This window comes from Raphanus sativus, chromosome 2, assembly GCF_000801105.2.
Source record: "Raphanus sativus cultivar WK10039 chromosome 2, ASM80110v3, whole genome shotgun sequence".
Taxonomy (NCBI): Eukaryota; Viridiplantae; Streptophyta; class Magnoliopsida; order Brassicales; family Brassicaceae; genus Raphanus; species Raphanus sativus.
Genome location: NC_079512.1, coordinates 21,021,879 through 21,037,142, shown reverse-complemented (window position 1 = coordinate 21,037,142; position 15,264 = coordinate 21,021,879). Strand labels below are relative to the sequence as shown.

General features: G+C 31.8%; 3 protein-coding genes and 1 pseudogene across 4 annotated transcripts; 3 read left to right on the top strand and 1 right to left on the bottom strand.

Annotated features, from left to right (window-relative positions):
* The first annotated feature begins 4,804 nt into the window (after positions 1–4,804).
* Positions 4,805–6,126, top strand: LOC108849839 (uncharacterized). 2 transcript variants are annotated; one of them, XR_008942497.1, is made up of 3 exons: positions 4,805–5,221; positions 5,336–5,527; positions 5,627–6,126. XR_008942497.1 is itself a non-coding variant. In XM_057002560.1 (2 exons), the coding sequence occupies exons 1-2, from the start codon at positions 4,849–4,851 to the stop codon at positions 5,404–5,406; spliced, it is 444 nt and encodes a 147-aa protein (XP_056858540.1). In that variant the 5' UTR covers positions 4,806–4,848; the 3' UTR covers positions 5,407–6,126. The 2 variants fall into 2 exon arrangements, 1 of the variants encoding a protein (XP_056858540.1); XM_057002560.1 differs by having other exon boundaries at positions 4,806–5,221; positions 5,336–6,126.
* A 3,350-nt stretch (positions 6,127–9,476) lies between these two features.
* Positions 9,477–10,936, bottom strand: LOC130507875 (ras-related protein RAB1BV-like; annotated as a pseudogene).
* Positions 10,937–11,298: 362 nt separating this feature from the next.
* On the top strand, positions 11,299–12,752 carry LOC108833572 (actin-depolymerizing factor 3). The gene is made up of 3 exons (XM_018606980.2): positions 11,299–11,457; positions 12,015–12,280; positions 12,368–12,752. The coding sequence occupies exons 1-3, from the start codon at positions 11,455–11,457 to the stop codon at positions 12,516–12,518; spliced, it is 420 nt and encodes a 139-aa protein (XP_018462482.1). The 5' UTR covers positions 11,299–11,454; the 3' UTR covers positions 12,519–12,752.
* An 805-nt stretch (positions 12,753–13,557) lies between these two features.
* Positions 13,558–14,940, top strand: LOC108833571 (actin-depolymerizing factor 4-like). The gene is made up of 3 exons (XM_018606978.2): positions 13,558–13,717; positions 14,220–14,485; positions 14,574–14,940. The coding sequence occupies exons 1-3, from the start codon at positions 13,715–13,717 to the stop codon at positions 14,722–14,724; spliced, it is 420 nt and encodes a 139-aa protein (XP_018462480.2). The 5' UTR covers positions 13,558–13,714; the 3' UTR covers positions 14,725–14,940.
* The last annotated feature ends 324 nt before the right edge of the window (positions 14,941–15,264 follow it).

Genomic DNA, 15,264 nt, shown 5'->3' with positions numbered 1-15,264 from the left:
CTTCTCTTTATTGCATCTCATCATTCAACACATATTCAATTCTTACCTAGTACAATGATTTTGTTTAATAAAATTCAACGCTCTACTTTACAATTTAATGATTATTTTTCTTAGTATTCATATTAAATAAACTTAGTCTATGTTGGCAGAGAATTTAAAATGATAAATTTTTGTATTGAAAAATAAATTATTTAATTTATAACAAGATTATTAGTTTTAAATAACAAAGTGAATATGAAAATGTCAAAAATCTTTAAAAAAAATGAGCGTGTCGTTGGTGGTTTCCACTTTCTTCTTATTCAACTAGTTGAATATTTTCAACACATTTAGTTCACATCATCAGATTTCATTTTTCAACATTCTCATTTTTCAACATTCTCATTGTAATGATTCAACTGTTGAATATTTTATTAAACACCCCATTGTAAATAATTTTAATGATACAAGTCCGTTTATCCAATCCCGCACGGGAAGAACATCTTTCGATATCGAGTATATACATGCTTTTTATTATTTTATTATTTTATTATTTTATTATTTTTTCATTTATTATTTTTTATTTTTGACAACAATACATGCTTTTATGAACCATACACTATGAAGTTTTTCATGTTTTTTTCAAAAAAAAAAATCGATCAAATTAAGTGTACATGAACTTTGAACGAATGAGCTTTGGCATTTTTTTGACATTTCACACCACTGTAATTGTCTCAAGCATTAGAACTGGTGATTTATCTTCTGCGTTCACTATTGATCTTTTGAAACATTATGTTCAAAAGCTCGACAGTGTACTCCTTTATATATATAAATAAAGTCTTAAAGTTATCTACTATCGAAATTGTTATTTAAGTTTTAACTGTTTCAAATTTATTAATGTGTTACATAAAATTTATGGACCATATCGAATTATTGTTACAATTAATTATTACACGATACAATTAAATTAAAACCAAACAACTTAAACTAAACCAACAATCTACTCTATCAAAGGAGCCTAAAGTTAGCTGAAATTGTTACATTTGCAGTGCCTTCATGAAAGGTTGCTCCGGCTACTCGCCATCATATAATGAGTAGGAAAAAGAGCTGCTGGTATCCAAGGTATATCCAGATTCTATCATCCTGTCTATATGTTCCTTACCTAAATCTACCAGCCATTTACATTTGCTACTGCTTGAATTTGAACCAGAAAACAAATAAATTAGATCCTTCATCCCTTTATCCTAATCCAGGTACAAACCAGGGTTTCACCTAATTCACCTACGGTTCCTATTATGGCTGCTCAAGGTACATATAAATTCCTCTCATCACCATACATATATGTGTAAGTGTTCAGAACATTACATAAACATGAAATTTCTCTCATTCATATAACATATATGCAGTTACAAGTTCGACTACGACACAACCTCCGTGGCTCGCTGAAAAACATTGGTGGGAACATGACTGCAGCAACCTACACGTATGAAGCTATTGAAAATCGGTTTCACACTGTGAACCACTGCAAGGTTTGCTTTTACTTCAAGCAAATTAAGACATTCTAAGCTATCTACTGAGACTATACGGACTCGACAATAAAAGCAACAAAAATTTGTATCAACACTTTCTTTTTACTTTGCACATTAGAATTTTCTACTTTGTTTCAAGCTTGGTCATATTACTAGAGTCTTATATAACATTTATTAACCCTATTATATGTAAATACCATGGAGAACAAATGTTTATTCCACATAACTCTCTCATGTTAATTAACTTTTGTTTGTTTTCCGGTTCGTAGTTAATCCCCTATATATTAATTGAGAATCATTTAAAAAATAGTAACCTTATATTTTGTAATATTTACAATTGAAGCATGTTGATGTGTCGCTTAATTATGTCTCAATTTTGATGAGGTGTTATCATTATAATTGATTTAATAATTTGTTAGTCTAATTTCAGTTCTCTAGACAACGTTATATTAACTCAAACATACAAGTAAGAAAGACTTTGTTATATGATAAACACCTTCATCGACCTAATTATATCAAATAACATTAACAAAGACACTCATCATCCCTTATATGCTATTAACGTTAACAGTAACATATTCACATATCTACGACGTTAAGCACAACTTCTCATCTTTCTCAGCAAAAACTAAAAAGAATGTCTTTTTACTTCTTCTTCTTTTACGGTGAAACCAAGTCCGTTCACCATGGCTAAGTAAGAGGTCTTTCCAAAATATAAGTAGAAGGTCTAGATATTGGATAAGTCCTGTGAAACTTTAATAAATTTATGAAAGTTGTTTGGACCTATTCATTAATGTTTTATGAACCTACATTTATTTTCTCTAACTATATAACATTATTGTTAGTTACCATACTGATGCATGATACATTGAATACAACAACGACAGAAACAATAGTACTTTGTCGATCATTAATTTAAGATCTCTTATTATTATTTGATATCTTTTTTTTCTTAAATAATAATTTGATATCTCGGTAGATTCTTTTTTTTTGTTTAAAGATCGACAAGTACTGTATTATACATTGATTTTGATATGAACATTTTATTTCTTCATATAAATTTTCTTTCAATACTTTGAATTACCTCTCTCATCCAAGTTTATTTGTATGTTATTATTATCAGTATCTCCGAATATTTACAAAACAATATTATAAAAACACTTTAACAAATCATATGTTAGAATAAAATTATTTATATTACGTTAGATTGACTTTTTATAAAAATGTTAATATTAAAAAATTATTATGTAAGATAAGTTTTAATATATTGAAACTCCTACAAATTTATACTATTAAGTTAACTGAAAATATGCTAAAAAAATCTTAAAGGTCACCGATTTAACAAATGTAACGTTTATAAAATGCATACAAAATATATTAAAATAGAGTAAGCTTGAGCATTTGGGTATTTTGGATAGGTAGGGGTAGGTTTCTTTTCGTGTCTAGATCAGTTTGGACCTATAATTTAATACATATAAAATACATGTAAATAATTTTATCGGGTTTGGATTGGTTCCAATATGTAGCCCTCAAAAAAGTCCGAAGTACCAGAAAACCCCAAAAACAACCAAACCCCGAACAAACACCCAAAAACCCAAACAAATAACCAAAATATTTCAAAACCCAAAAAATACTCCGATATATTCCAAAAGTAAAAAAAATAATTTTACCCAAGATCTGACCTGGTGAACCAAAAATTATCTAAATATCTAAAATACATTTTACAATTTTAAAATTTTACCTGAAACTCAAAACTATAATCGAAAACCCGAACTTGAAAGTTAAAAGAATATATGTAATACCAAAAATATATCTGGAGTACCAAATAAACCTAATATACACAAAATATTTCGCATACTTTGGGAATTGATTCGGGCCTCGGTAGGATCCAGACCTAAACCGAGACACACATGTCCAAAAAATAGCAACTATGTGTTTGCATGTACTTGGATCCGAACCAAACATATATTTTTGGGTCGGTTGACTTTTTGAATCATAATATATTTTCCATACTTCGGAGAAAGCTACATAAGATATACATACAAAATCTCAGATAAACTAATACCTAAATTATATAACTTTAAAGAAATTCTTTATTTTGATATAATACAGATTTTGTAACATAACGATGTACAACCCGAAATACTAATTCATATTGAACTTTTTTACAGTCCAAGGAAAATCCGCGTTTTCGAAGCACGAATCAATATATAGTAAGGTTGTTATAGTTAAAGCTGTTCTTAATTCTGTCTCTCCTTATTTTCCAAAAGCCATATATTTTCAAAAAATAAGAATATGCTTAATCCTATTTATTTGAGAAAAGATTATGCATCTCCTTATTAAACATGTTTCTCTTTACTTTTCAAAATTGTGTATATCTCGTAACTTGTCACGTGATTTTAATTTAATACTTTTATCAAAAATGGCAGGATATGTATATAAATAATTTTTTTGAGAAAGTTTGTATATAAATTATGATTTATTCTTAATAGGTGAACACATAAAATAAAATATAGTAGTTTATTATGTCATTGTTTATCATATAATAATTTTGCACATAGTTTAGTTTTAGCTATTGAATAACAAGAAAATTAAAATAAAGCATATGATTAAATTCATTTCATTCTTACATTAAAGTAGATAACTTAATTGTTGAACACATCATTTTACATTTGTTTGTGTGTTTTTCAACAACGCATGTGTATGAATCAATACAACGACATAGCAATAGTACTAAATGCAAACCATTATATTTGTTTATGACACTATAAAATTGGTCACTGATGAGTTAAAGCACACAATAGAATGATAGGAAACTCTCGGAACACAAGTTTTGCAGGCACTTGCGTTTATATTTTCAATATACAACTATATTGACCTTCACTTCATAATCTAAACTTATGAAGCTATAGTCTATTTATTAAATAAATCTATCTTATTAAAATATAAGTACCTTTTAATTTTGTTTGAAAACATGAATTATAAAAAAAAAATAGTTTGGACACAAAATAACATCTATTTTGAGATTATGTTTTTAAAAAACAGTTATTTAATTTGCTATCAAAATCCATTTTGATTAGTAGATTATTTTGGGCTATTGTAATTATTGGTTGTTTATTATAGTTATTGATATTTATAGTTTATATATAATGCATAGATAAAAGGAGAAATTTTATAACTACACTTTGTGTAGTACCACAATTCAACAATACCATCAATAGAATGATATTTTCACAAATACACTTTTCATTAATGTGTAAAAGACAAAATTAACCCTACCTTATACCTTCTTCTCTCTGTATACATCGTCTCTTTCCTCTTGATCCATCGTCGTCGTCAAGTCATGGTCGAGTTCCGACATCTCTGTCTCACGGTGAAACCATCATTCCTGATAGATCCAGAGGCTCACGGTGAAAACGAAATCGATTGGATTGGAAATCATGATGAAGACGATAAAGAATTTCTACAAGTCCATCCTAATTCTTCATCTTCTACTCGGAGGTTGCGTCGATCAAGCGAGCGTCGGTGTCATCGAGCGTTGGGGCCGAGTCGAGCATATAGCCAAGCCTGGATGCCACTTCTTCAACCCTCTCGCATGTCAGTGGCTCGCCAGAGTCCTGTCCACCAGGATCAACTCTCTCGAGGTCAAAATCGAGGTCAGAATCGAGACGCTGAGTTCTTTTATGGATGCAGCAATGCTACCACCAAGTCTGCAAGTGCGTAACCCTTTTATTAGTATTCAATTGTTGTGTCACTGATCTTATCAAAGTAGGAAACTTTAGATTAGGCTACTGAATCAGGCATTGACTATTAGTGTTATTTATCTGCAGATTCGAAAGCAGTGACGAGAAATGATCGATACTTGGCAATTGCCACCTGTGGTGGTTTGAACCAACAGTGAAACGGAGTGAGAGTTCTATTCAGAAGGCATGACTGGAGCTATTCAGAAGGCTGAAGAGATCTTGAAGAACACTCCCCACTCCTACATGCTCCAACAGTTTGACAACCCACCCAATCCCAAGGTCTGTGATGACTTTTTTCCCACATTTTTTTCTCTCTAGCTGTAACATATTTTAGTGAGTATCAACCTTTGAGTACTGCATATTTTTTTCTGTAATTAGAGTCATGTTATTGGAACCATACATGGAGAGTTTGAGTGAGAGAATAGGAGTTATAAGTGTATTGCTCAGAAAAAGATTTGGTCTCGGTTCAGTGGCCGTAAGGAAGAAGGTCGTGGCTCGATGGTGGTTCAAGCGCTGAGTGCAGCCAAAGCAAGTGGTTGCTCAGCTTTGATAACTATGCCGGTAGACACAATCAAGACGAGGCTGCAGGTTTTAGACACGGAGGAGAACGGGAGGAGACGAGCAATGACAGTGATGCCGACGGTGAAGAGCTTGATGACGGAAGGAGGTGGGTTCGGGGTTTGTTACAGAGGGCTAGGACCAAGGTAGATCTCAATGTCAATGTCTGCAACAACCATGATCACAACCTATGAGTTCTTGAAGCGTCTGTCCACAAAGAAGCAGAGATGATATAAAGTTATATAACACATCTATAGTCTTAAGTTTCTCTGTTTCTTGTGTTGAAATGAAGAAACATAATGGAAAAAAATGTTTTTACTCTCTAATAAACAAACATAAAACAGAGCCAAAGAACAAGGAGGCTAACTAGCGCCTAAGATAACAACCAAATCACATGAAGTCTCAACTTAATCTATATTATCTTGCATGTTAGAAACCTCTTATAAGAATTTATAAAACCATTTATAAGAACTTATAAATCATTTATAAAATTTTATAAATATATTTATAAAAGTTTTAATCTGTATATAAGGGTTTATAAAAATATTATAAGAGTTTAATATTCTTCATAGCACAATTAATAAGACTTTATAAGAGTTTATAAAATCAGTCTATAAGGCTTTCTAAATAAATTATTAAAGTATAATTCATTTATAAGAGTTTATAAAATCAGTCTATAAGGCTTTGTAAAGATTACAAATAATTTATAAATGTTTATAAATCATTTTTAAAGATTTAGAAATCATTTATAAACCTTTATCAATATTTAATATATATTTCTATAAATGATTTATAAACCCTTATATATTTGTAATGGTTAATAAAACAATTAATAAGACTTTATAAGAGTTTATAAAAAGTTTATATAAGATTTTTAAGGGTTTCTAAAAGGTTTTAATGGGTTTTGAAGAGTTTATATATGGTTTATAAAAAAATTATAAAGGTTTCTAAAACCGTATAAATATTTATATAACTATTTATAAAGGTTTCAAAAACCATTTATGAACCATTTATAATTTTATAAGAGTTTATAAAACCTTGTATCAAATTATTTAAAAGGGTATATAAAACTATTTACAAAAACTTATAAGCTATTTATAAGAGTTTATACATTTATTTATAAGTGTTTATAAACTAATTTATAAATATATTTATAAGCTTCTCATGTAACTCAGAGTTCTGAAACCACTCAGTAGTGAGATGAACACCAAGGCAGTAAAGACTCTTGGGCACTTCCTCAGAAGCAATCTGAGCATATTTAGCACTCTTCTCAGTAACAGAACTCATATGCCCTTCAAAAAGAGCAAGACTATGAATTCAGAGGACTATACACGACTCTCATCAAAATATTAGAGATAATTCCTTGTTCTCAACTTAAAGTTGTTATTACTAACATAATCTGAGAACATCAATGCTTCTCCATATTTCACTCTTCTATAAAAGAAACGATTGAACCAAACTCACATATACATCCAACTAATCTCTTCAACTATGGAACTCTTAAGAGAGATATACAATTGTTTTAGTATAAGAGATACAAACTCTGCAACTCTTATAAAATGTTATAAATATGTAATTATTTGATCGCACAAGCCAACTCTGTAACTATTATAAAGTGTTACAAATATGCAATTCTTTGTGTTTCTATCTGCACATAAAATCATGAATCTAATAAAATTGTACAATTATTTATAAATATTTATAAAATATTTCTAAAGTCTCTAAACCATTTATAAAGGTTTATAAATTATTTGTAAAAGTCTCTTAACCATTTATAAGGGTTTATAAAACAATTAATAAAGTCTAAAATCATGTATAACTGTTTATAAAAGCAACATTGCAACAGTGTTGCTGCTGAAATGCTGACCAGATGTGGTATAGGTCGTCATCTGTTGTATGACTATGACACCGTCGAACTTGCTAACATGAACCGGCCTTTGGCGAGGTGGGAGAAGGATATTGAAGAGAGGAACAGACCTTTGAGTGATGAAGAGCTTGATGCCATGTTTCCTACAGAAGGATACAAGTTGTTAAACCTGCCTGCCAATTACGTTCCCATCATAACCCCTGCTAGGAAGGCTCTTGGAACCCCGAACAAGATTTGAGTTTGAAATCATTCTTTCTCAGGCAAAACGAACTAATTGTTATTAAAGTGTCGGTCTTCTCTTCACTGGATTCTTTGAAGTTCCAAAACAAAACACATTTGATGCAAAAGAATGTGAATTGAGCAGGAGTGAAGTGAAACGCAAAGAGTTTGTAGAATATTTTATAAGGGGTTTTAAGGATATATAAATAATTTATAAGGATTTATAAAATATTCATAAAGTTTATAAATTTTATACACCATTTATTAATAATTTATAAGGGTTTACAAAGCATTCATAAATTTTATAAAAACGATTTATAAAATTTAGACACCAATTTATGAGGGGTTTATAAGGGTTTATAAATCAGTTTATATCACTTTTAAAACTAAAATTAGTTTATCATAATAATAATTCAACTTAAAACCCCTAAAATTCTTATAAATTTGGATTTTCTGATATTGTGATAATACATCACAACAATTTATAAGCTTTTATAAAGTAGTATTTGAATAACATATATATATATATATATATAAAGGTGTATAAATATCTCCACTTAGACAATTTATAAGGGTTTATAAAGGTAAATAAATCAGCTAGAAAAACTCTAAATCATTTTAAAAGTTTATAAACCATTATAAAGAGTTTAGAAATCAACTAAAAGAGTTTATAACCATTTAGAAAGGTTTATAAAATAATTAATAATGGTTTGTATAATAATTTATAAGGATTTATAAAAATAATTTATCAAATTTATACACTGTTATAAAGGATTATAAAAAAAATTATAAAAGTATGTAAAATTATTTGTATGAGTCTATAAACTATTTATAAAGGCATAATAAACAAGTTATCAAATCTATAAGTGTGAAAGGAGATTTGTATCATTCGGAGAGTGCAAAGCGTATATCACTAATGATCCAATTTACCAATTTTCCATTGACTTTGAATAAGTTACATCCAACTTATAGAGAGAGAATAAGTGAGTGGCGAATTTCCCTTTTATGTCAAGCCCCTGAGATTCATCCTGGAAATCAATGGATTTTGCTTTACAGGTGAGATAACACACACATTTATAAACTTTTAAAATCAACTTATAGACCTCTTATAAGTCATTTTATGTTTTAATAAACATTTATAAACTTTTATAAATAACATTTATAAACTCTTATAAATCAAAAGTAAATTTATAAACATTGATAAATCAACTTATAAATATTTATAAATAAATTTATAAGCTCTTATAAGGGTTTGTAAGAGCTTTTTTTTTGTTTTCTTGATGGGTTTATGACAAGTTGATAGGAGTTGGTAAATTATATTTGAAAGTTTAAAAATCATTTTATAAAGTCTTATAAATTATTTATAAAAGTGTATAAATTGTTTTAAGGATTTCTAAAGTTACAAATCATTTATAAATTTTTAAACTGATGTATAAGAGTGTTATTCCAAAATACATATGCAATCAATCTCACATACTCAATATGTTTGAATTTATAAACCCTTATAAATTTATAAACCCTTCGGGAGCCTATTAATGAGGCAAATCAAATAAAACATTCAGATCTTATATCGACAAAAGGCTATGACTTAATCTTTTCCTATCATAAAGATTTTGTTTTTGAATCATTATAGTTCTGCTGGGAGTGAGGAAAACTGGGCATGCTCCACGAGACAAATGTAATAATATAGTATAATACAACACAAATGTCACAATGGAATAAATAAAAAAATGTCAAGGGGGTTAAAGAGACAATAATGGTTTCATCCATGTCAGCCTTGTTACCAACCAAGATCTTGTTAACATTATCAGAAGCATGTTGTTCGATATTACGAATCCAGTTGCTTATGTCTGCAAACAACAACGCCAAAAATCTAAGTTTATAAAATAAATGATTATTTGGTTACATGAAGGAGGGGGGAAACTTACTGTTGAAGGAAGACTCGTCTGTGACATCATAGGCTAGCAAAATGCCCATTGCCCCACGGTAATAAGCTGTTAGAAAGCCAAAGGACAAGTAAATGAAACAGATCATAAACATAACAAAAGCCAAAAACAATCAAAGCAAAAAAAGGAAAGAGAGTGGGGACCAGTGGTGATAGTGCGGAAGCGTTCTTGACCAGCAGTGTCCCAAATCTAGAGCTTGATACGTTTCCCATCAAGCTCAATCGTTCCTATCTTAAAGTCAATCCTACAAATCACAAAAAAAAACGCAAAAAGATGAAAAGATCAAATACGTTGGGAACTAATTTTGTCAAAAACACAGAAACAACAAACCCAATGGTGGTGATGAAGCTAGTGGTGAAGGATCCATCAGAGAAACGTAGAAGCAGACAACTTTTATCCACACCTGCACACCAAATCAAATCAAAAACAAAAACAAGCGTGAGATCTCTCTAATCGATCACAACATCACAATTAAATATATCGATTCAATAGAAAAGTGAAATTTTATTGGGAGATGATGACATATACCACTATCTCCAATCAGAATAAGCTTAATGAGATAATCATAATCGGCTCTGGCCCTAGCAGGTGGAGCAGCCATCGATTCTAAACGAGACCAAAAAGCAAAATTAGAAATCAAATCATTTGTATCACTCTTTCATCTAAAAATACGAAAACAAAATCGTGCCGAGAAAGAAGAAGAAACTCGATGTAGTCGGAGAAGAGAGACAGCGACCGTTATGAAGAACTCGTCGGATCTGGCCAGAGAATTCGTCGGCGTCGTCGTCGTCGGATCTGAACTCGGATCTCTTCGGAGAACTCGTCATCATCGTCGGATCTGTTCGGAAAACTCATCGATGTCGTTGAATCTGGTCGGAAAACTCGTCAGTTGGATCTCGCCGGAGAACTCGTCACTGACTCTTTAATTAGCTTAAAGTTGAATTTGAGATTTTAAGAAATCGTGGGAAGAAAAGATTATTTTTTTAGGTTTAATTAGTTAGGGGTACAATGGTACTTTACTCATTAAAAATTTAAGGGTAAAGTTGATTAGTGCAAACATGAAAAGTGGTATCTTAAAAATGGTATTTTTGGTAATTTCCCCCAGATAAAAATATATTTCTCTCAAACAAGATTTTGTGTCTATTAATACGATATGATATGTCATTATTAATTTATAAATTATGTTTTCTATATTATGGTTACAATATAAAAAAAACAATGTAAAATATATATATACTAATGTATTAGTATTTTTTCGTGTTACAAGTACATTAAATACAATAACTATTATATGATAGCGAAGAACGTGAAACATATCTAGTTTTTTTTTTTTTTTTTAACTAGTTAAGATCTTGTTAATCCTCAAATTTTATAATGTTATTTTGAAATATTATGATTTTATGCATAAGTATCAAAACAAAGTAAATTGATCAGATGTAAAAGTAAAACAGTAAAAATCAAAAGCGCCGATGCTTAATAAAAACGTCAAAACACAATAGGCTTCCGCAGAAAGCTGAGGAAAAGGAAGAGAAAAGACGCACACCGAATAAAAAAAAGACTTCATCATCACCATCTCCAGCTTCTTCGTCTCAGCAAGAAACTAGTTTGATTCAGCCATGGTAAGCTTGATTCGAGTTCCATTATCGTCTCTCGGATTTCGGTTCTCGCCTAAAGTTTAATTTGATTAGATCTGGAGCTGGTTTAGATCTCTGAGATTTCGGGGTTTCTTAGGGACTGATCTAGGCTTGTAATCGGACAATAAACTCTATAATTTCAGTTTGCTAGTTTCGATTAGACCAATTGATTTTGAAATCGCGTGCTTTGCATTTGAATTTAGGGTTACGTCTACTGTTTGTTGAGCACTCATGATGATGATGATCCATCGAGTTTAAGTCTATCGCTCATATGCTAAACTGTAGATTGTTCATTTCTGATATGTTTTGGATTCTGTCGATGGAATGTGTCATCTGATTTATTATCTATCATCCTACAATCTATCAAACATGTAATGGACATAATCTGTGTATATGTTCATGCTTCAGTTACATGTTACTAGAGAGTTTTTAGTTCAAGCTGTTTCACGGAGATGGGTGTAGACTGTAGAGTCTACTAGTGTCTGTATGTGTGTTTGAAGTGAGACATATCTTAATGTTCTTTGATTTGTTGGTAACAACAGGCTAATGCAGCGTCAGGAATGGCAGTCCACGACGACTGCAAACTCAAGTTTCTGGAACTCAAGGCCAAGAGGACATACCGTTTCATCGTTTACAAGATCGAGGAGCAGCAGAAGCAAGTGGTCGTTGAGAAACTCGGAGAGCCTGGTCAATCCCATGACGACTTTGCAGCGAGTCTTCCAGCTGATGAATGCCGATACGCCATCTTCGATTTTGATTTCGTCACTGCTGAGAACTGCCAAAAGAGCAAGATCTTCTTCGTTGCATGGTAAAGTAACTCACATTTTAATATACCGGTCTGTTCACGCTCTTCATTCATGTTCCTTAAAATCTCTTTTTGTTGTTTTTGGCCAAGGTCTCCGGACACGGCAAGAGTGAGAAGCAAGATGATCTATGCAAGCTCTAAGGACAGGTTCAAGAGAGAGCTAGATGGGATTCAAGTAGAGCTTCAAGCTACCGATCCGACCGAGATGGATCTTGATGTTTTCAAAAGCCGGGCCAATTGAGGAACGGTTGAATCAAACTTCTTTCATCTATTGTTACCGAGTGATATGCTTTTACTTAAGGTTTGCTGTGACGGCAACTGCCAAAAACAGCTAGATGTTATCAGTCTCTGTCTTTATTTTATTTTGGTCCTTACAGTCTTGTCTTAAAACTATAGAGATCTGGCTTGTGCTCTTTTACCTTTGTGTAAAACCCTTTATCAAAGATGAATCCTATATGCACGCTTCGTCTTCGCATATTTGTGAAACAAGTGATTCCATTATTAGGACCATTAATATAACATGACAAAATAGATTATAAACTAGTGATTCAGAGATCAACATATGATATGAAACATATATGTAAGGTACGGAGCCTGTTACCGATGAGTGCACGCATAATCTGTTGCGAGAAAAGTAAATCACGTATTTGATGGTCTGATGGTCGTATAAACTACACTTTTGTTGCGCCTAGCCTAGTACGTTTATATTAATATGACACTATATATAAACACTACTTGAGTATTTTAAACTTTCATTTTATAATCCTCTCAGTGAAAAAATGGTGAGTTTAACAAAACTAGCTGAGACATATGTAACATTTCATCATAAATTAGGAATTTAATTATGTACTATATATAATCATTGCTGTCAAAAAAAATCATGTAAATTCTAGGATTCCAAGTTAGTTGGCTGATGCCAACATCTTCTAAAGTTTTTGATGCAATAAAATAAAAATAAAACTTAGTTAGAAACTTAGAACTCTTTTTTTTTTGTTTGAAACTTAGAACATATATGCAAATTTCAAAATAATATTTTTGATCATAGACTGTGTTAATTGGTCATATGTTTATTATATGCTGGCAAAAAACAAAATATAATAATTTGACCATATACTGTAGTTATAGCTCATATTATATGTTGACTAAAACAAATCTAACAAGCTGACCACATAGCTACGGTTCATACTTCATACTATATGTTTGACCAAACACACAAAAAGTAACAAGCAGACCATATAGTAATAGTTCACATAAATAGAAGAATATAAAAAGCAAGGTTGAAAGAATTTCTCAACATTAATAAATCTAAAATCATTTAGGATTATATAGCTTCCAAATAACGCCGAGGAAAAAGGAAAAGAGTCATATTCGAAGAAAACATAATATATTCACCCTCTCTGCGTCTCCTTTCAGCAGTAATCTCGTCTTGATTCAGCCATGGTGAACCCTCCGATCTCTCTTCTTCTCATATTGCAATCTCTGATTTGATTACGATCTTTAGCTCACTAGATCTAGAAGATTGATTCGTTTTCTCCGATTAGATCTCTGAGATTCTCTGTGTGTTGTGTGATCTACGCTACTGATTTAGGCTAGGAACAAAAAAAATAAACCCTACGAACAATTCACAACACTGTAGTTCGTGTTCGTCGTAGTTAGAATCGAAATCATGGAAGAATCTGTCACTTTCGTGTGTGTTTCAGGCTACGTTAATATTAGTTTGTTTGATGATCCATCGAGCTTCTTGTGTGTGTGTGTGTGTTGAAATCGATTTGTCTCGTCTCTCACGATTAGTTGCAATTAAAGTTTACTGTAGAGATATTTTAACGATTAGACTCATCCTTGGTCTTAAGCATTGTGTAGATACAGGTATGAGCTTGGCCTAGTTTTGCGGGATCTGGAAATGTGATTCTTTTGTTGTTGTTGTTGTGTTTGATGGTTTCAGGCTAATGCGGCGTCGGGAATGGCAGTCCATGATGACTGCAAGCTAAGGTTTCTGGAACTGAAGGCGAAGAGGACACACCGTTTCATTGTTTACAAGATCGAGGAGAAGCAGAAGCAAGTGGTTGTCGAGAAGGTTGGTGAACCTATTCAAACCTACGAGGAGTTTGCTGCTAGCCTTCCTGCTGAAGAGTGCCGATATGCCATTTATGATTTTGATTTTGTCACTGCGGAGAATTGCCAGAAGAGCAAGATTTTCTTCATTGCATGGTAAAAACCAAAATTAAGATTCTCATCTCTCTCTGTTCTTATTATCTGGATGTATTTATTCTTAAATGTTGTTTTCTGGTTCCAAAAGGTGTCCTGACGTAGCAAAGGTGAGAAGCAAGATGATATATGCGAGCTCCAAGGACAGGTTCAAGCGTGAACTTGATGGAATTCAAGTGGAGCTTCAGGCAACCGATCCAACTGAGATGGATCTTGATGTTTTCAAAAGCCGTGTCAATTAAAAAAACAAATCTCTCTCTCTCTCTCTCTTTGAATAAGCTTCTTTGGCTCTTACAGTTTCCTGCGACTGTTATAAAAACATAACGCCCTTTATTCTATCTATCTGGTCTTGCTTTCTATGTCTTTGTTACCCAACAGTGTTTCGTCTATTTGAAAATTATCTCAAGTTTGTGCTGTGTGTTTGCATCCTTTGTGTAAAGATGATTTCTTTGAGCGTCCTTTGTTCTGCTTTGTTACATGGATAAAAATGCTAAAAGAATACTAGTGATTGAGATGTGATGGAATGTTTCAACTTATACAATTACATAAGAGGTCAGCATTTCGAGCTAGAATCATTCAAATAGCTGTACAGAAGTGTTTGGAGTTGGGCTTCAAAAGCCTTGTGTCGACATCTCATTCCTTCAGCTATGTCTTAAATGAGAGCTTGAGAGTCATCCAATTGTGCGAGGGGGAGGAGCTTCATCAAAGAGGTTCACAGTAGAAAGTAGCATTCGTCTGTGTTACGAACAACGAACCAAGATATTTGAGAACTTGAGAAGGCT

Excerpts from the sequence above, each read along its gene's own strand:
- LOC108849839 (XM_057002560.1), top strand. The coding sequence starts at position 4,849 with ATGGTCGAGTTCCGACATCTCTGTCTCACGGTGAAACCATCATTCCTG. Across the intron at positions 5,222-5,335 it reads TGCTACCACCAAGTCTGCAA|ATTCGAAAGCAGTGACGAGA; the intron begins GTGCGTAACCCT and ends ATTTATCTGCAG.
- LOC108833572 (XM_018606980.2), top strand. Across the intron at positions 12,281-12,367 it reads AAGATCTTCTTCGTTGCATG|GTCTCCGGACACGGCAAGAG; the intron begins GTAAAGTAACTC and ends TTTTTGGCCAAG.
- LOC108833571 (XM_018606978.2), top strand. Across the intron at positions 14,486-14,573 it reads AAGATTTTCTTCATTGCATG|GTGTCCTGACGTAGCAAAGG; the intron begins GTAAAAACCAAA and ends TGGTTCCAAAAG.